General features: G+C 27.3%; 2 protein-coding genes across 4 annotated transcripts in view; one reads left to right on the top strand and one right to left on the bottom strand.

The window, feature by feature from the left end:
- The window catches only part of LOC107445488 (transforming growth factor-beta receptor-associated protein 1), a 35,552-nt gene extending 30,698 nt beyond the window's left edge, over nt 1-4,854 (bottom strand). For both annotated transcript variants that reach the window (XR_006225862.2, XM_016059889.3), the window contains exons 1-2: nt 4,504-4,854; nt 2,799-2,851 (exon numbers count right to left, since the gene is read on the bottom strand). Coding sequence is in view for 1 of the 2 variants with exons in the window: in XM_016059889.3 (XP_015915375.1) it covers nt 2,799-2,851; nt 4,504-4,575 (125 nt within the window). In the remaining variant the exon portion in view is untranslated. The remainder of the gene's footprint in view (nt 1-2,798; nt 2,852-4,503) is intronic.
- A 155-nt stretch (nt 4,855-5,009) lies between these two features.
- Nucleotides 5,010-19,125, top strand: LOC107445487 (ras-related protein Rab-3). 2 transcript variants are annotated; one of them, XM_016059888.4, is made up of 4 exons: nt 5,010-5,140; nt 7,852-8,067; nt 9,887-10,005; nt 13,036-19,125. In XM_016059888.4, exons 2-4 carry the CDS (start codon nt 7,852-7,854, stop codon nt 13,346-13,348), a joined length of 648 nt encoding a protein of 215 aa, XP_015915374.1. In that variant the 5' UTR covers nt 5,010-5,140; the 3' UTR covers nt 13,349-19,125. The 2 variants fall into 2 exon arrangements, with proteins under 2 accessions (XP_015915374.1, XP_042904170.1); XM_043048236.2 differs by lacking the exon at nt 5,010-5,140 and adding an exon at nt 5,301-5,325.
- Nucleotides 19,126-21,168: the final 2,043 nt, after the last annotated feature.

The raw sequence follows: 21,168 nt of genomic DNA, 5'->3' as shown, positions 1-21,168 counted from the left end.
CATGGATTTTAAAATGTTGACAAAAAAATTGGAAACAAAAAATAATTTTTGAATAATTTAAATTCAAATTATTGACATACTGTATAGTATAATTCAGCTGATAACAACAATAGCACAATATAATAAATCACAAAATTCTTATTTGACAGTTGAATTGAAAATAATTTTTTAAATAACCCCTAAATACTAATAAGAAGTTTTATGAAATAACTTACTATGCATACACATGGGTGGCTATGATTAATTTGAGTCCATGGAATGACAGATACTTTATGTGTCCTTTACACAAATAGCAAATGTTGCACCTTTAAATGACTATTTACAGCTTTTTCTGTTTATATATTTTCTTAAAAATTTAAAAATAATTGTTTATATTTTATCTTAATGGGATACCTGCAAGTGACATAGTATGGGTAGCATGATCTCGATTGGTTGTTGAAACATGGCATTTGTTTACGTTAGCAACAGTTCTTTCCATTCTATTTAGAGTAAGCCAAGCCCATCAAGTACCAATTCTCTTAAGTGACACATTCTAAATTCTTTCACAACAATTCTTTCTTGAGTGTATCTTGATTTAGTCTTGAATATATCTTCTGTTAATTTTAACAATTCAAAAAAAATTTTGCAGCTTCATTGTTGTGCTAGCTCTGTTGCAACTGAAAAGAACTTTTCAAAATTTTCAGTCATTCACTCTGATATACAGAACAAACTTCTTCCAAGTTTTCATTTTGTTGTAATGTTAAAATAATTTTAACACAAATATTTAATACTCTGAATAAAGGAAATTAAAATTTTAAATTATGCAAATATAAGAAAATACCCTTTTTTTGTTTTTCATTTAGCAACTACTTATTATTAGTTACTCTTCAATTTAGTATTAGAAAAAGTAATTAGAGATTCCAACATTAACATCTGAGGAAACATTTTTAATAAATCTGTACAACCCTTGGCCTTTGTTGATGACATAGACATTGCTAGAACACCTATAGCACTAAGACAGGCTTTTATTTCTTTAGAGAAAGCGGCTCTCAAGATGGGTCTGAGAATAAACGAGAGTAAAGCTAAATATTTGCCCTGTACTAAAACAAGCTTCAATAACACCCATTTAGAAATTGAAGAATATAAATTTGAGGTTGTTGACAATTTTGTTTACTTGGGTTCTGCAATCAACAACAGGAGCAATATAACAATGGAAATACAAAGAATTACTATAGCCAATAAATGTTTTAATGGAATTCGAAAATACATAAAATCTAATGTAATTCATAGAAAAACAACAGTTTTATTATATAAATCTCTTAAGATCAATTTTAACAAATGCTTGTGAAACCTGGACCATATCTTGTACGGATGAGGCAATGCTGGGTACCTTTGAGAGAAAGGTCTTGAGAAGAATTTTTTGGAAGAATTCAAAAAAATGGCTTGCAGCTTAGAAGATCTAATCTAGAGCATTATCACTCATATAATGAACCTGACATTATTAACTTTTTAAAACAACAAAGAATAAAATGGGCAGGCCACGTTATCGGAATGGATGAAAACCGCATCACAAAAAGAGTTTTCAATGCCAGACCATTTGGCACACAGAAAAGAGGCAGGCCATATTTGAAACGGATAGATGGCCTAGAGAAAGACCTTTTGAACTTAAAAACTAAAAATTGAAAAAAACTAGCAAAAAAAGGTTAGTCTGGAAAAACTTCTTCAGAAGGCCAAGGCCCACCCTGGGCTGTTGAGCCATTGATGATGATTATTTATTATATATTATAAGACTTCAATTTAATTTTTCTTAAAGTTTTCCTTACATTTAATTTTATATTTATAAGAAGTTTAATGTTACTTCATGTAAAATTTAATTAACAGCAAAAATCCAATCCTTAATGCAAGTGTAATTTTCTTTTCCAGAACAATTAATAGAGTTTGAAATTAATTCAAAGTTTCAAATTTAAAAAGATATTTCGTGGACACTTTATCATACCTGCCAACTCTTCCGGATTTTCTGGAAGATTTTATTTTCATATTTAAAGTTGTAGCAATACTCAGGTTACACCAATTAACTTTTTGAATTATAATGATAATTCTAAATGAGTTTGACCACCACTACATATAAATAATTATAATAAATATATAAAAGCATAATAATCCTTGCGCAGGCGAATTTCAACGGGATCAAAATATAAATACATTTTTGAGTCAGATTGTTTTTCATTTAATGTTTTACAATCACTCTGAAAATCCGTTCTCGGAAACAGTGAACGTTGGCAGGTATGCTTTATTGATGTTTAATGTATTATAAACCTTTTTTTTTTTTCAAACTGCTTGAATAACTTATGGCTTGCATAATTTTTCTTATATACCATGAATTAAAATATATTCTAACTATTATAAAACATTAATATGGCATTATAAATATGGCAAAAATAATTAGGCAATCATAATTCTAAAACGTTAAGCTCTTTTATATAAAAGAAATAAAGAAAAAAAAATATAAAAGAAAAAAAATTCAAAGCCATGGAAATCATTTGATTTTTTTCAAGTAATTAGTAATTACTTGGGAGAGTCATTTCTGACTGAAACAGCATTTATGAGACAATTATTTGTGATCAACGAATTAAAAAAAATGAAAAGTACTCCGTTATAAATATAGAACTTTTTTTTTCAGACTGAAATTCTTCAAAAGTAAATAAGAGATTGTTCTAGAATTCCAAATTAAGTAAATGATACCTAACTGCATTTATATAGGATACATAAATTCTTAAATTAAAACAAAGATTTAAATAAAATTTATAAGAATAACATACCATTCTTGCGTTCCAATGTATAAATTCTTCCCACAACTTTCTAAACATTCTACCTATTAATTTAATATGCAATCAGTAAATATGCACAATTTTTTTTTTTTTTGCATTAACTATAGAACATGAAAAATTTTGCATCAATCTAACATTTGAGCAGTTAAACATGTTAAATGACTAAAATTTAAAAGAATTTGTGACAATATTTGTCTATTAAATAATTAAAGCTACCTTTTTCATATCTAATAACTAAAACTTACATTCGACCAATAAAAAAAACATACAATAAACATACACAAAAAGAAAAAAAAATTTTTAATAGCAAACATTGTTTAACACTTCAGTTTGATAAACTGTTTGAAGAATTCTGAAAAAAACACATTAAGTGACTAAAATTTTACTCAATTGAAAAAAAAAAAAAAATGAGACAAACAAAAATATTAGGATATACTTTTTTCATTAAAAACTCAACATATGATAATCCATACTTACAATCCATTATAACATGTTATGAAACCCAGGAAGCTATGCGGTTTCATATTTATATAATTATCAATTATAAAGGGAAATTTCAGTATATTGATCAGTCCAACTAACTACAATTGTTAAGGTGCCAAATAGATTTAAACTTACAAATTTTTTTAAAAGATAAATCATGTAGAGGTTTACCCAGGGATGGTTACAATTATTCTTTTTGAATCGATCCCTTTCTGCGATATTTTATTTTAAGTTTCTAGCTCGCCATTACCCGAAAGTTGCCAAGACTTTTTAGTGATTATTTTGGCATAGACCATGATAACAAAATATTCAAAATTATAAAAAATTCTATAAGTTGCTTTTTAGCCGTGGAGGCTTAGTGGATAGAATGTTTGCCTCCCAATGAGGTAACTCAAATTTTGAAGTGTTGACATAAAATATCTTTGGTGATAGTTAAATCATGGATTAGAATCCCCATGCTTTCAGGCTAATCGTGTGATGCTCTTGTGGTTTTCCACTCCATGTAAGGCAAATGTGATCTGCTTACATCAAAAAGTCATGCATGAACACAGATTTGTCAAAATTTTTGATTCAGGAGATTCTTTGTTTACTGGTTTAGGTTCAAAATTACAATCTATGGAGTTGAATATTGATAACTGTAAACTCAGAATCGGGTCTGTTGTTCAATGCTTGTTATAGAATAAAATTTTACTTTAATTTATTTATAAATAAGAGGCTTATTTTAGATCGAGATTTCTGTATCATCATCTGACAGAATTATCGCCAAGTCCTGGCAAATTCCGGGCAGCGGCCTGAAAGAAACTAAAAGAGGACATTACAAAAAGGGACCAACTCAAAAGGTATAATTCTTAGCCACCCTCCAGAAACATCTACAGGTTTTTTTTTAATAAAGTTTCCAAATTTAAAATCTATTTGGCACTTTGGCATTTGAGGGTGGAGCAACAGATCACGATACGGAAATATCCCTAAATATCAGATGTTAATTTCATAATTTAAGAAACGAGATCTTTCAGTTTTTCTTTAAATTTACTTATTCGTTAAATTCAATAATATAGACACCACTTCAATTTAATTAAGGATAATTTTACTTGTAATAAAAAGGAATTTGATTAAACAAAAAGCATTGAAACAAAACTAATAACTAAAATAAGCTTTAGCTTTGTTATTATTTATAGAGATGGTTTGTGATAAATTAAATTATTATAATGCGTACCACAGTTTTCACTTTATCTGTCCAACAAACCCTTTCAATAGCGGGGACTAAATCAAAGGCTTTAATAGCCATGATAAAGACAAAAATTAATTTTTAAGTAATTTGTAAAATGTGCTTTTAGAACAACTGCAGAGAAAGCATACAATTGTTTCAAGATTAATTTTCAGCCAAATAATTTCATGTATAACTACTGAATACATCTCTTGTGTACAACTACAGAGCACCTAAGGTTGATACACAATTATAAAATTCATATTTAAATTCTTTCCATTCAAAGATCGATTCTTTCCCATGTCATCACCGCCTCTTTTCATCAAAATACAGAAATATTTACTTTCCGTTTCCGTTGACAGTTAAATTATTGCCATTCTATTATTTAAAAATACTGTAAAAGAAACTCACGTTAAACTTTTTGGAAAAAATTTCAGAAAACAATATAAAATCATGCGTATATGAAGAAAATTGCACGGATTGAAATATGCAAGATATTCCAATTTCATTTAAAATTATATTTATTGATTTTTACAATAGTTGAAATCATTTCTGTAACAGGCGTATTAGTATTGGCAACGCAATTGGGTAGTTTCGATTTATCCTTTGACGCATTTGTCTTAAGAAATTTTTTAAAAAATTTAAGGTTTGTTGAGTTTTTCACAATTTTTTATTAAGAAAAACATTATAAAGTAATTTTATTAAGTTTTCTGACCAGTACACAATTAATATTTAAGTACTCTCACCCATTTTGAAGCCGCTCATTCAGACCTACAATTTAGTGTTAATGCTTTCATATTAAATGCATTTCTAAAATCTGAATTACTTTCTGTATGTTACCACATTAAATATGATCTTAAATTCTCTATAAATATAGTTTTTTTCCCTTTTCACATTATTTCCTAAGTTCAGCTACAAATGTAGTAAACTCGTTGTTTCTGAGGAACTGGTTATGCATCTTAATTTCATTTCTTATGTAAACGTTACTAAGAATGTCTTGATCTCTAAATGTTTCTAATTATAAGAATTGAAAAATATTTTTAGACCTTTTTCTTTACCTAATCTGTGACAGTTATTTATATAATTTGTAAGATATAAGTTTTTCAATATTTGCCTAAATTTATTCAAATTTATTTACTTACTAACAGTACAGACTTTGTTATCTAGAAAACTAATTAGAGAAATTCAGACTCATGTTATTAATATAAATAACAGTTTTTTGTAATTCAATTTTAAAGTCATGTGTTTTGAGGCAGTTTTATTTAATTCAATGATCATCTGTATTTAATAATACCTAAATAAGAGCATCATTAATAGGATCTTCTCTATTATGAACAGATAGGTTATTACATAAAAGTGAATAAGTAAAGCTTTTCAAAATTATCTGTTGGAAGAATGCCAAAATCCTACAAATTGATAAATAAAAAAATATATGAGAGGGGAAATTAAAGGATATTAATTCAGTGGAAAATTTAGTTTTATTCAGATATTTTTACTTATTTTTTTGTATTTATATTGATAGCTTTTATTAGAATAAGCGATGTTTCTATCAAAACTAACATCATTACGAGAATCTAAGTTTTCAGCTTCTGAGAAACAATATACCAGAGAAATTTTTATGAAAATGATATTAATATCTGTATAAAAATTTTGATTGAATTTAATCCTTAAGAATAAAAATAAGTTGAGAGCTAGTAATTTTTGAAAATATTTCTAACTTTTGACCACAAATTTAAAAATTTAACTTCTGATCTCATAAAAATAAAGATTTAGGGTTTATTTTTATAATACAAGGCCAAGGAAATGTAGTTAGCTTAATTAATATTAACCATTGGAATAAATATTAATAAATAGAAATAAATTTCAAAGTAGATTGCTATATTTTGGAGAAAAAAATATCAAGTATTAAAGTATTGATCTTTTATATTTTAAGGGATCATGGAGTCTATAATTTAAGTTTTATTTTGTAATTGCACCTAATATTTGATTTTTATTCTGCATTAATCTCATCTTTAAGAAATAGTTTTATGTTTCTATTTAACTATCTATTATCTTATTTTTCTATCTATTAATTCATTTATAAATAGCAAATGGATTAAAGCAAAAACTTGACGTAAAACTTAAAGTAAAAAGTTGACTTCGAGCTTTCATAATTAATAACTCTTAATTTTATTTTAAATTACTAGATAGTAAATAACGAAAAATTATGAATAAAAAGACAAAGATGCTTAATGCCTTAATTTTTTCAAACAAAAGAGCTTTAGTGGTGATGAATATCTGTTTTAATCCATAAATGTTACATGTATTTTATTTTTAAAGCAATCTTTTTTAGAAAGAAAAAGAAAACTTAGAACAATTGAAGAATTTATGCTAATTAAATAGTAAATTAATGAAATAAATTTTAGACTAAGATTTAAAAACCTGGGCTGGGTCATTTTCGTTTCATTTTGTCAAAATCATAATTTGCTCATATATTTTAAAAATTATGTATTTTATAGAATAAGATGTTTTTTACTCCAATGTATGTAATTTGAATTGTTATGTGTAAATTTATCTAAAATTATACATTTTTCATTTTCACGAAAGAGTTCATCATTACGCATAATGATGAGGAATTTCTTGTACTGCCATTCTTACAAATTGACTTCTTTTACTCCATTTTATTTGAAATTTTTTGTGTGTTCAAATATTTACAAAAGATTATTATTGTTCTTTCAGCGGTATCTTAATATCGCTTCTGTTTTTTAGAGAACTTTATTTTTTTACCAACACTGACTAGTTTTTGTACTATCTGACACAATCTTTTATTGTTATTGCTCCGATAGGCATTTTACTTCATTGTATTAAATTAAAGTAGCAGTTCTGATCAAAGGCACTTCTCTTAGTTTCTTAAATCTAAGAAAGACTCTCTCAAAAGCCGTCAATACTGTCCAAAATGTATTCCTGGCACTCATTTAAAACACTGTCCGTCAATGTAATTTGCCACTTATGAGGAAAAAACGGTCTTCAAGAGGAAAAAATGATTTATGTCCATTTTTCACCTAAATGGTGTTTGTTTTATCTGTTGTATTTTGGGGATTATTAAGTTTTTACAAATCAGTAATGTTGAAAATTACCTTTCCCAGAGAGTTATTGCACAGTAAAGATAAACCCTGCTTTGGGAAAATGTTTCTTGTCTGCTTTGAAATTTATTTTTTCTCTGAATCAGCTTTCATGGACTCAAACTTTTCTTCTCTCTTTATCTTTATTTATATACTTGTACTGTTCTAAAAATATTTTAAAGATAATTGCATGAAAATTCTGAGTATTCTTATTGAACTGACTGATTATATCTAAGCTTTTCTTTCCTTCTTTTAGATGGCTGGCCAACCGCAGCAGAAAGATGCACCTGATCAAAATTTTGATTATATGTTCAAAATTTTAATAATTGGCAACAGCAGTGTTGGAAAAACTTCATTTTTATTTCGATATGCTGATGATTCTTTTACTTCTGCATTTGTAAGCACAGTTGGAATCGATTTCAAAGTGAAAACGGTTTTCCGTCAAGATAAACGTGTTAAACTTCAAATATGGGTAGGTAAAAATATTATAGATATATAATAATTTTTTTGTTGCATTAAATTATTGGTTGTTTTATTCCACAGGTATTTGTTGCAAATGATTTTTTTTAGGATTTCTCTTAATGCCATCGCAATTAAGATCAAGTTTCAGAAAAATGATTAAATTCTGTAAAATTCAGAATCAGAAAAAAACCTTTTGAAATTGTACTAACCAAAAAACTCAAGTAATTAGAATCTTAAGAAATTTATCTTTAAAATAAACATTAAAAAAAAAATTTTTTTTTACAATAAATAAAATTACCTATTAAATTCTAGTGAAATTCTTTATATTGATTAAATAAGCTAGCAAACATCACAGATGCTATCTTGTTGTTGTTACACATCCCTCTGGAGAAGGAAAGCCTAGACCAGGTCCAGAAGGCCCAGTCGCGTCAGTCCCTCATATATCTGCAAAAAGTCCCGATCAACCAGCAGCTGCTTAAAAGAAGCGCCAAGGCAAAAAAGGTGATCAGGACTAGCAGGTTGTGAGCAGGAACAACGTTGGAAAGTCTTCTCCCCATTTTGAAACCTTAAACTCTTAAGATGGCCACTACGAAATCTGGCCATGGCCGATTGGAAAGGCCAAGGGCGCCGGCAGTGGGGTGCAAGAGGGTACATTTGCACCCCCCTGCCTTTTTTTAAAAACAAAGCGATACAGAAAAGCAATTTTGTTATTAAAAAATTTTATTAAAAATATTTTTATTCAAAAAAAATAATTAAATAATTGATACATAACAATTAAAACAATTTTTAATCAAACAAGAAGTGTAATAGTCTTGTTTGCTGTTCAAATCTGTTTTGAACTTTCTCAATGAATTCTGAGTCATCTTTGATTCTTTTCTTATGCACACTGAGCATGCTCAAACTTGGCAGATATCTAAGCTATATTTTTAAATTTCATTTAATAAAATATAAATAATATTATATTTTCTATTAGTTATTTAGTTTGACAAAGGTGTATAACACGAACTGACTTCTCACAACTGTAAAACTTCATCAACACACCAAATACCAATGTTAAGTGTGCACAAACACGTTAGTATACGAAACTACTGTTTGTAGTTATTTGTGTTTCAAAACCAGTAGCTATGCCAGCGCCATCAGTACAGTTTCTCGTGGCAAAATTTGCAAGTACGAGAGATTCGTACTTTTTTTTTTAAATATCTTGTTAATAATGAAGAAATGTATCTTGAAAAAAATTAACAGATGGAAGTATATGTAATAACAAAACAAAATGCAATAACAAAACATTTAAAAATAAAAATTTTTTTTGGGGGGGGGGTAGTTTGTTAGAGGGTTGCACTCCCTTTTATATTATTCTGCCAGTGCCTTTGACCGCAGCATGTTAATGATAGGCCAGGGCGGTACTACTGATCATTTTCAGCATACTACTGATGGGTTGGAGTACGGCGCCACACTGGAGATGCTATCTTTAAAATGATTTGTGCATTTCAAAAAAAAACCTGCAGTTTTAATTTTAACAAATTATAATTCTAAACCTTTTCAAAAAAATTAGTTTTTCTGTTTTTGACGGACATTTTGTTCCTCTGAAACAGGCCGAATGAAATAGTTGAATAATTTTTGGGATCACTGTCTAAAAAATCTCCCTTTGAATCTAGTTACTACTCAAATTTCTGGATTTGTCACCAACGGTTAAGTTTTAAGAGATAGAATCTTAAATCTTAATCACTTAAAATCTTCTTTTGGGTGATACGTCATTGATTGAAAATTGATAGATTGTATGACTTTCTTTTTGTTGAAAATATTTTTCTTTCACATTTTTTTATTTGTAGGATACGGCTGGACAAGAACGATATAGAACTATTACTACAGCTTATTACAGAGGTGCAATGGGCTTTATTCTGATGTATGATGTTACTAATGAAGAATCTTTCAATAGTGTCCAGGACTGGTAAGTAGGAAAAAAAAATTTGATACATATTATGCTTTTAAAATTGAAGCATAAAATGTAAAATAAGATTTAAAAATACAAATTGAGGGAACAAGGAACTGATATATAAAAAATGTAGTTATATATTTTCTATCATTTCCATTATTTTTAATGTTAATTTAATTGTAAGCACTTAAATTTTCCTGGCAAATTATTTTTTTAAAAATCTTGCTGCTGTGTGATCCTATTAAAATTTTCAACATATATAGTTCTCTTATTAATAAATATCTTAAGTTGTATTGCTGAATAACTTTTGCTTTTATAATCAGATTAAGAACTTTTTCAGCATAATGATATGAAAAATATCTGAGTATTACCCTAAAATCTATCTAATACCTGCATTTTAGCGTATTTAGTTTCCTATCTTAATATTTCAAGAGAGACACTTTTAATATTCAAATTATTGAATGAAAATATTTATTCAAGGTTTCAACTTAAAAACAATCTTTTGCTGTGTAAGCATACTAGATTTATTCCCTTGATTAATTTGAATTCTCAATTTTTAAAACATGTGTTGCTACAATGAGGAAAAAGAGATACAGTACAGAACCCGTTATCCGGAAATCAGAAAACCGGAAAACCAAAAAACCGGAACGAAATTCGATAAATTTTCCCGCCATTTTTTAAAAAAAAAAATTTTTTTTCCTCCTAGGATTTTTCTTTCTTTTTTGAAAGATACCTTACCATCATTTTGGAAATAATCATTAATGTACTACTCCATCGTTTTTTCTTCTTTTTAACATTATTTCCAAAAAAAATTATTTTTTTAGTTGGGTTTAACAATAAAAAGAACGGCTTTTTGTAGCGATTCAGAAAACCGGAAAAATCAGTTATCCGGAATAGCGAGGGTCCCGATCGTTCCAGATAATCGATTCCCTACTGTATTAGTAATTATATCTGGAGAGCAATAAAATATGGGCACATTTATTCTGTTTTTATATTTCAGTTATTTATCTGGAACCAATAAGATAAGTTTAAAAAATGTTTAAAAAAATAATTAGAATTTGTGCTGCACAATTCTATGTTGATAACTGAACTTCTTCAAAAGTTGGAATTTAGAAAAATCATTTCAATGTATTATTTTCATACTAAGCTTTTAGAAAATGCAAAAAATGAATTGATTTTTTGATAAGTTCTGTGTGGTTGAATAGGTCTTACATAGAGATTGTGTCACCTTTTTTAAAGAGGGGTCACGTTTTCTTTTTAAAATTTGTCACCTTTTTGCAGATTTTTAGCAATAAAAATTGAAACTTTTTTATGTGTTTTATCATTTTGAAAACATGTCAGCTTAAAGATGAAAGAAGTAAGCTTTTCTTTCAAGCTTTGTCTTTTCCTGATTCCCCTATGAAAAATGACTAAAGGGCAACTAACAGTATCAGTACAGCTCTATGAATTCTGCAGGTGTTGCTGCTTTTTAATTAAATACTTAGTAAGAACAGAAGCTAACATGCAACTTCATTGAATATGTGATACTTGTAAAGATGAAGAAGTTATTTCATTGTCTATTGAACTCTTATGTAGTAGTTTTAGCTGATTAAGGATAAGACTGAAAAATATATCTGGTGGCCACTAGAGATAAATTTATTGGTTCCCACTTTTTCCTTTCCTCTAGCCACTTTTTGCTTTAAAAGTATCTCAATAGTGATTTTGCTTCTAAATTGGTTTAGAAATTATTTATTAGTCATTACTTTTTAATGCTCTCAATTTGCACAGATTCCAATGTAAATTTATTTTGTTTCTCAATCGCCTTTTCAACTGTTATTGCTGTGAAATTCTGTATGATTTTAAAGAACCCAATTTTTAATACAATATTATGATGCGTGAATTTTGAATTTGAGTAATCACGTTTCACTATATATATAAATTTGCTAAATCAATTATTTATAAAAGGGAAAAAAATTTTTAGACAAAGTTTGTTTTTTTAATGAAAAAGTATTTTTTGAATGAGTTCTAATAATTAAAGGTATTTAATTTTCTGCATAGTATAAAAATAAAAACTGTTTTCTGCATGAAGATAGTTTTCTGCTTTGATATAAAAATATAGTGCTAGAACACTAACATTTATATAAAAATTAATATATTTGACACCAACTTGACTAAATGGATCATGGGATGTAACAATTAAGTCATTTAATAGACTTTTAGTCATATTGAAAAATTTTTGTTCTTATTTAGGCAACTATTTTCATAATTTTTGGCAACTATTTTCATGTTTTAGGCTACTAAAAGTAACTATTTTGTTAATTTTTTTCTGTGGCAACTGTGCAAATTAAAAAAAAAATTTAAAAATTTTATTTTTATTATTAAGTAAAAAAAAAATTTTTTTTATTTTTTATTTTGATTTATATATTTTTTTTCCTTCTTCTCTGGCAGAAATAAAGAAATTTTGTCAATGGCCCACAGCACCAGTAACAAAAATTTAACTTTTCCATACACATTTTAAATAAACTATTCATCTATTTCTATTATGTTTAAAGAATTATTTAAAAATTCATGGAATAAATTTTTGAAACAAATATAACAAGCGAGCTTTTGTTAACTGTAATCATTCCAGTTAATTGTAAGTTGAAATTTTATCATGTTTCAGTAAATAGGTTAAATATTTAACATAAGTGGGTTATTATATCAAACAATAAAAGTAATTAAATTTTTGTTAACTTATAATCTATTCAGTTTATTGTAAATATAAATTTAGTCATGTTTTAGTAAATAGGTTATATATTACATATTTAACACAAGCAGATTATTGTATTAAACATTAAAAGTACAAAATGAAAGCTAAAATTATTGAAAATTTCTAATAATCACAATTATGAAAAAGTAGCAGAAACAAAAACCAAGTGAGCATATAATTTCTGATTGACATTAAATGGGTGTTAGCCTAAAAGATAACTGATAATTATCTTTTAGGTTATGTGATCCTAATCAGATTTTAATTTATCGAACTAAGTTCATTTTTAGTTCTGCTTTAACTATCTATTTGTTTTCTAGGGTTACACAAATAAAAACTTATTCCTGGGACAATGCTCAAGTTGTTCTTGTTGGCAATAAGTGTGACATGGAAGATGAACGTGTAGTTTCAGCTGAGCGTGGGCGACAATTGGCCGAGCAGTTGGGGTTGGAATTCTTCGAAACATCTGCAAAAGAGAACATTAATGTGAAAGCCGTATTTGAGCGTCTTGTGGATATCATCTGTGATAAGATGTCTGAGAGTCTCGACTCTGATCCTAACCTCATAAATGCTTCCAAAGGCACTCGTCTTACAGAAAATCCTGCTCCTCCCACTGCAGGATGTCAATGTTAAGCAATTTGATCAAGATATATTTTTCATTACCATACAGTGTTCCTTCTTTTTTTAAGTATTTGATATAAGGCTTGGTAGGATTCACATTGATATCTTAGTCGACAACCATTCAATTAGAGGAATCTTAAATGTATAGGGCATTTACCTTGTGCTAAGGTACACTTCATGTTTAGTTGGTTTTTCAAATCTTTAGATATTTACATTATCTAAAACAATAATAAAATTTGTTTGTCATTCTTTACAAATTTGTTTCAAATATTTTTTTTAGGTCGTGAACTGCAAGCTCTTTCTATCTTACCATTTATTAGGCCATGTACTATAGGGCAAAATTAACAGTCGATGCGGCCACAGGGCAACTAAATGTAACAATTGGGGATTAAAAAATTGTCTGCCAGTCACAACCCAATCTCCACTATTTTTTGCAAAAATGTACCCAATGGGCATTTTATAATATTTTTTTATAATAAATATATAATTATTATGAATATTTCATTGAAAACTACTTATTTCATGCTTGTTTCTTTTTTAAAAAAAAAAATTTTTTATAGAAATGAACTTTGTAAAAAGGTTTCAAGAGTAATACTTTACATTATTAATAAGTTTATTTAATCGTTTAAAGCTTTCAACTTTTAAAAAAGTGACCACTGTTAAAAATTTTGCCCTGTACCACCTATAATTTATCATGGGTTCTTGACCACAAATAAATTAACATTCAATTAACAAATAAATTAACATCCTGCATTCTGAATTGGATGCATTGGAACACCTACAGAGATCTCATCTCCTGAGTAATATAGCCTGCCAGAAGGTAGATCTTTAAATTGTTTATGGTCAAAAATGGATGCTAAATATGAAAAATATGGCTTGAAAAACAGCAAGAAGGAAAAGAGCTGATAGCCCACAGCGATAGTCTCTATCATTGATGCACTACAATTGACCTATTGCTAGGGTTCAGATACTTTTGAACAAAATTAAGAACATAGGTTTATTAATTTTTTTAAAACTTTTTGAATTGTTATTTCATTTTGTTCTTCTAGTAGAATCCCAGTTTTTATTAACACAAAATAATTGGTAACTCGTTAGTAATAAATTTACTACATATTTTATATAGATGAATTGTTGAAAATGTTTGTTTTATTAGTTAGGTACTATAATATTTATTCTACCTTTTTTGTACTGTTATGTTTCAATTAATATAATTTTTCAATTGCTTGCATCAATAAAGTTACATGAGCTTCGTAGGTATGTAATAGTTATTTCACCATATGAATTCTACCAAGCCTATATTGCATTATTAATATTGGCATTTCAATACAATTCTTGTAACTTTTTCTGGTCAGATAAAAAAGGAACTTAGATGAAAGTCTTCTCGCTCTCATCTAAATATATTTCAGTAACTACTATTTCAATCTCTTGAGAGTTATTTGTCCAAAATGTATGCATTTCATAAGTTTTACAATTTAAAAAAAAAATTGAATTATCATCTGTATGTAACTGATATGAATGTTGGCATGCATAATTGCTTAAACTATTTAATAGTACATATATTGGTAAAGACAATGTTTATGTATTTACTTCAATTCTACTTTTTCCCAATTTTTTAAATATTGTCAGTGTGATATTAATGTCTACTTAATGTATTTGCAGATGATTTATCCATGAAGTATATCTTTTAACTATATATATAGAATCACTAATACATTAACAGTGAATTTTTTTTATTTATTGTAATTTTCAAGATGTGTTCATAAATAAATGCCTTTATATAGTATGTGTACTAATAACTTAGAAAGCAGTGGGTGTGATCTAATATTAAGATCTTGTTATGCCTCTTTTGACGTTTTAACACTTTCCGAATAAATTCCAAGCAAATTCTAAATGATACTGCTATGAATGTGCATATACATGTATCACTTATAAAATCAAAACACTGTAAAAAAAATTAAAATCGTCTATGTGAGACTTACCTATATGAAATATTCATTTAAGTCATATATTTAATCAAAGAAAAGTATATTTCATGTTATTTGCTAGTGTTTTTTTATTAAATATATAAAAATTAAATCTAAATTGCTTGAACTAGCAAAAAAAATTATACTGCACTGGATGACATATCTAATTTTTATTACATTCCAGTAGTTTATTTATTTATTGGTCCTTAATACCCATATAAATCAACCCTTGACTTTTTTTAGTAGCTTTAAGTTATCAGAAATGTAAATAACAATCAAATCACTAGTTTAATTGACTGTAATGGGTGAATGAAAAACTAGGTTATTGTGGTGGCATCACTCATTTAAATGTATATATAATCTCTATATATGTGAAATGTAGACTTAACAAAAAATAATTAAAAAAAAACAGTAAATCTAACATGGAAAAAGCTGTAATTTCCTCTTAATGTTGTTATATATTACTTCATATCATAAGTAATCTTGAACCATAAGTATTTTTTATTTCCTCTAGTGTGGTAGAAATAGATGAAAGGCTAATCATTTGGGATATTTATTTCTGAATGCATGGAAATACTTTTATCGATAACAATTTATGAATTTTTTTTTATTAAAGTGCACAAGTATGTTTATGAAATATCAGTATTGATAACTGGTTTCCACCGTATTTTATTCAATTAAAAATATAGATGAATGTTGATGTATTTTTGAATTTATCAAATTCTTTTATTTGAGAAACTCAAAAAAAATTATGTCTTTTTATATAATAATTTTTAATCGAAATAATGGGCTGTTCCTACAATTCTTCTTTTTCTAGCACACACATATATAAGAATTATATTTGGAAAGAAAAAGGATGCCAGTTTTAAGGGTTTATCCTAGTTTATTGTTTGGAAGATGTTGTAAAAGCCCATTGTCCAAAACACTTTTATATCTAATGTATGTTATTTTAATTCATTTCTAAAAACGGTGTTTAGTATGATCTGCTGTATAATGCAAAGTCAGATCTCATTTGTTGCGAAAATCATTCTCTCGATATATATATCAATCAAAATAAATGTTTTGTTTGTAGAAGTTCTGTTAAAAACTTGTACAACTATTTCCAACTGCCTATGATGTCGTATGTAATATATTCAACTAATTTAGGTGCAATAATTAGAGATAAACATATTACAGTTGCTGCATACAGAGTCTGATTGTTGCGTATGATCACAAAAAACTGACATACACCACCTATTATTCCTTCTTATTTAAATACTAAAAGGGGCTTTATTAAATGAAAATTATCCTTTCATTAATTTAATTCATCATTGAGCATTGAGACAGATTAGCCTTATGGCTATTAGAAACCGCATGCTATTTCATTGTATTGAAGAGAAAGTAGTGGGTTAATATCACTATCTCTAAAAATTAACAAGATCTTTTTGTTTGAGTTATTTATGTGCATTTTTATTTATTATCCTAATTGCAAAATTTGTGTATTTACACGTAAAATTTTACTGTTTTCATTGAATGCATAGCTTTTATTATTAACATTTTTACAACAAAAATTAGTTAACCAAATGAAAAGTATCTTTTAATGTTTGGTATACACGGGATATGTTACAAAGAAAAAAGCACAGTCTAAAATTGTAACAAAATAATATAATCTTAGATATAAACTTATGTATGCACTTGTCTGATAGGGAAAAAGAAAAGTTTAGTAATATTAGTTTGCGCTGAAATAAAAATGGTGCTGAAAAACATTTCTGTTTACATTTATAATTTCTGTTTTTAATTTATAACTGAAGAATCAGTAAATTAAGAATGATTGCTTAGAAATTATATAGGGGATTCTAGTTTGTGCTGAGGGTTAGCTTTTCCCATTTTGGATTTGATATAACTCTGTTGTGAATGTTGTTAGATTCATACAAATTACATGTTAGGATTTAATGTGTAGTATGCCTGAACTATTAAATTTGGCACAATTGTTGCATTGCCTTGATACATTTATGTATTCTCATCTCATACTGCAAATGCCTCATATAGTATGATGAACTATTGTGTAAACGTGATAGAGATTGATAATGAAAGCATTTATATTGAATTTTTTGAAGTAGAAGTAATACAAAGAATATATAGTTGCATGCAAAAGTGCTATCTAACAATATTCCAAATAAATATATCATATGTTCTAAATGTGTATTATTACTTTATAGCTAAGTATCGTACAAAACGAAATTTGAGAACTATTCTCTTCTTGTAAAAATATATAATTTATTCATGTTTCAGCATTTCATAGTTTTTTAGATGTGTTACAAGAGTTATTTTTTTTAATGTTACCGTTTGTAAATTTTATTACTTGCCTGTTTTTGATTTAAAAACCATTTTGATAGAGTGATAAGAAGCAAATTATTTACATTTGTTTCTATATATTTATAGATATTTTTTCTTACTCTTTCATTTTATGCCATTTTGTTAGCTTGAATATAAGAGCTATAAATATATACGTTTGTGAAGCATTGGTACTTATGTGTCATAATATCATTATTATTTTTCTTTTCAAATGAATAATAACTATAAAAAAATTAAATCATAATGTTGTTAGTGCAAGTAGTACACACATAGTGTCTTATACTCATTCTGATCCATTTCGAGAAATCAAGTTAATTAAGGATGTTAAATTTAAATAGCAAAAACAGTGATAACTTTATTGAATTTTGCTATTGAAATTCTATAATTCGGCTTACAATGTGTGGTGTCTTTAAATAAAAATAGACAAGACAATAACTAGAAAACTTATAAGTAAAGACTGATTGCAGTGAATGAAATTTTTATTTGAATATAATTTTTATATTATTTAGTTGCATTTTTAATCATATAATCAGTATATTAAGCAGTTAATCATCCATAGTGTCAGTAAAATGGTTTCAAATGCCTCTGGTTAAATCATTAGTAGCTTAAATTTGTACAATGATATAAATTATTGTAATTATTTATATACTTAAAATTTTTTTTATTTTTGCTCTGAAGCTCTTCCTTCATAAACTCTTGTTTGTGTTCCAGTTTCTTACTAAACATAAAATAATTTTCTTTTTAGATCTATCATATGTAAAACCGCTAAAAAAAAACTAATTAATTGGTTCTAAATGATGGTTTTTTAACTTAAAACAATCTAAATTTTACATTCAGTTTTTTATAATTATTTAGGCATTTTTATTCATTAAGCATTTTTTTAAACCGAAAAAAAATTTTTTTTTTCTTTTTAATTTCTAACAGATCAAATCAATAAACATGTTAAGCTTCGGAATTCAGTTTTAAACACTGGTAGCATTTTTAGTGTTTGTATTGTTCAAATTTTGTTACAAGGGCAGCATTTAAATATTTTTATAATGTTTACTTTTTTTAGCAGCTCAATTATTGAAGAATTTAGAATCTTACTTTTTAAGATAATTTTTATACAGTTGCCATATTTTAATGTAATATCATGACACATAATTATCTTTTCTAGTCATTTTTCAAAATCAAAACTTATTCTTTGTTTTTACAATCCTCTTAGATGTTGAATCTGAAATAAATTTTTTAATATGTTATTTATTAATAAATTATGCCCTATTTTATGCATTTGTTTTTAAAATTTGGTGATATTTATGTATTGATACAATGTATTATTTACATTCCTACTTTTATTTTCAGTATTAATCACAGATTTGAGAATTTTAATGAATTTTGGCTAATAAATTGTATGCTAAATGTATGTAGAAAGAAATTATAGTTATAATGTAAACCACCTATAAATTGTAATGTATTATAACCTTTAGGAAATAAATTTTTCTTTTGTTTTTATTTCTGACTATGTTTTTAATGAATTATTATAAATATTTTAATTTTACACACATTAAATTTCGCATAATTTTAACAAATTCCTTTTAATGAGCTGTGATGGCTCCGGATAGAGCGCTCCCTTTCCTTGTGTTAATCCTTTACACGCGAAAGATACCTCTTAGTTACCAATGTCACTTATAAAATACCTACCACTCTAAATGTCAACATTTTTACATTTCAAAACTTTGATATTTCCCAGGTATTATATGGTAAGATTGTAATTATTGAGTTATATCGTGAAAAATTCAGTTAGTCATTTTATAACCATCTAAAGAACCCTGAGTGCAAAGGCTTAAATTATTTGGGAAAGTTAATAAATCCTGGAGAATTTAAAAAGTACCTTTATTAGGTTGTTCTTTTATCTTAATTCCTTAGAGAAAACTTTTTCCCTTTACAGTATAAATAGGCGTTCCCATAGAAAGATGTCCGTTATATACTTAAAGCTTTTTCTCTTTTCCAAAAAAAAAAACATTTTAACTTTTGTGAAGTTAAGAAGTTTTGTATATAAAAAATTGATTTTTCCAGATATTAGGTCTTGAACCAAGACCTGTTATCAGTAAAAATACACTTTTTCTATATTCTCCATTTTGAAAAATAACAATGAATTGAGAATTTTTGACTGATATACACACTAATTGAATCCATGCATCTGAAAACCAGTCATCTCTTCTCTATTTTTTCAAAACTGAAATTCTTGCTTTCCCAAGTTTAGCTGAGATATAAGAAATTAACATTTTCCTACTCCGTATAAAATATTTTGTGCAGTGAAATATCAATTTAGTTTGAAAACATGCCTTATCCTGAAGATAAACTGTTCACGAAACAAAGTTGAAAAATACTGCTATGACGGCTGCCATTGTTGCCTTTGAAATTGTTTGTATAACCTAACAATTAATTATTTAATTTAGGCTTGTTATTTTGTTGTTGCGTTTCAACACACAATAAGTGAATCACAGGGTAGTTCCTCTGATGGTATATGCAAGAAAATAAAGAGGGAGAAAATGAAATACTATGAACTGTAAAGGTGACTACAAGGAGGTGACTGCAAATAATATACTTGACTTCAAAAGCTGGTGGCGGGAGCATTATTAGAAAAATGTTTTATCAAAATGCTCCAATGGAAAAGCAAGAAAGGAGAAATTTTACTTATAAAAGCACTACACCTGGTGAAGTTATTTCCTTGCCATGGTGGTTTATTCAAATGAACATTAACTCTGTGTAAAAAGTGACACTATATCCAGTTAAATAAGCATATTTTAGAAAAGTTGCTGTAAACCACAAGAAAATGGCAGACGTCAAAAAAATTTTAAATAATTAATATGAACCAAATGAGTTTTTGTCCTCCCATGAAGAAATTTTTAAGTTGCCCAGGACTGATAGTCATAACCCAAAAGATTTCAGAAACTACACAAATATCCATAGATATGTAGTCTAAGACTTCAACAATGTGTTTATTTAATTTCTAAATTACAAATTATTAATATTTTGGCTTGTTAAAAATAATGTTAAGTATTCGTTTTAAGGTTTTGTTTGAAAACCGGTCATCTCTAAGTTCTAATTATTTTTTTAAATTAGAAAGTTAAGTCATCTCAGAATTGCAATAGACTATTTTGTAATCAGCCATATTTAAATTTAAAAAATCTATATATCGAGCTGATACTTAACTATTTAGACTTTTGTCTCTCCTGTAAAATCAGTTTTGGTGGAGATGGTCTATGAACTCATACATTCAATTATTAAGCGTTAAGATAGATATTATAGTTTACACAATACATCTTCCTCACATTACATATTTTATTACTCAGTCATCTTCTTCAGCACGACAGCCCCTTACGCGTCTTGGCTGCCTCAACCACGTGTAGCCTCCTATACATGGCGACTTTTTTCCAGTTGTTAATCTTTATTACTTTGAGATCTTTAGTAGTGTCATCGAGCATCTAGTTGGAGGTCTTCCTCTGGCCCAAGATCCAGAAGGATTTTTAAAGGTGGCTATTCGTACAGCAT

The sequence above is a fragment of the Parasteatoda tepidariorum genome, chromosome 10 (genome assembly GCF_043381705.1).
Source record: "Parasteatoda tepidariorum isolate YZ-2023 chromosome 10, CAS_Ptep_4.0, whole genome shotgun sequence".
Lineage (NCBI taxonomy): Eukaryota > Metazoa > Arthropoda > Arachnida > Araneae > Theridiidae > Parasteatoda > Parasteatoda tepidariorum.
Note: the sequence above shows the minus strand (reverse complement) of the source record. Positions and strands in the feature narration are given on the sequence as shown.

Bases quoted from the DNA above. Each gene is read 5' to 3' on its own strand.
- LOC107445487 (XM_016059888.4), top strand. From the start codon at position 7,852: ATGGCTGGCCAACCGCAGCAGAAAGATGCACCTGATCAAAATTTTGAT. The intron at 8,068-9,886 runs GTAGGTAAAAAT...TTTTATTTGTAG, and splicing joins GTGTTAAACTTCAAATATGG to GATACGGCTGGACAAGAACG. The intron at 10,006-13,035 runs GTAAGTAGGAAA...TTTGTTTTCTAG, and splicing joins TTCAATAGTGTCCAGGACTG to GGTTACACAAATAAAAACTT.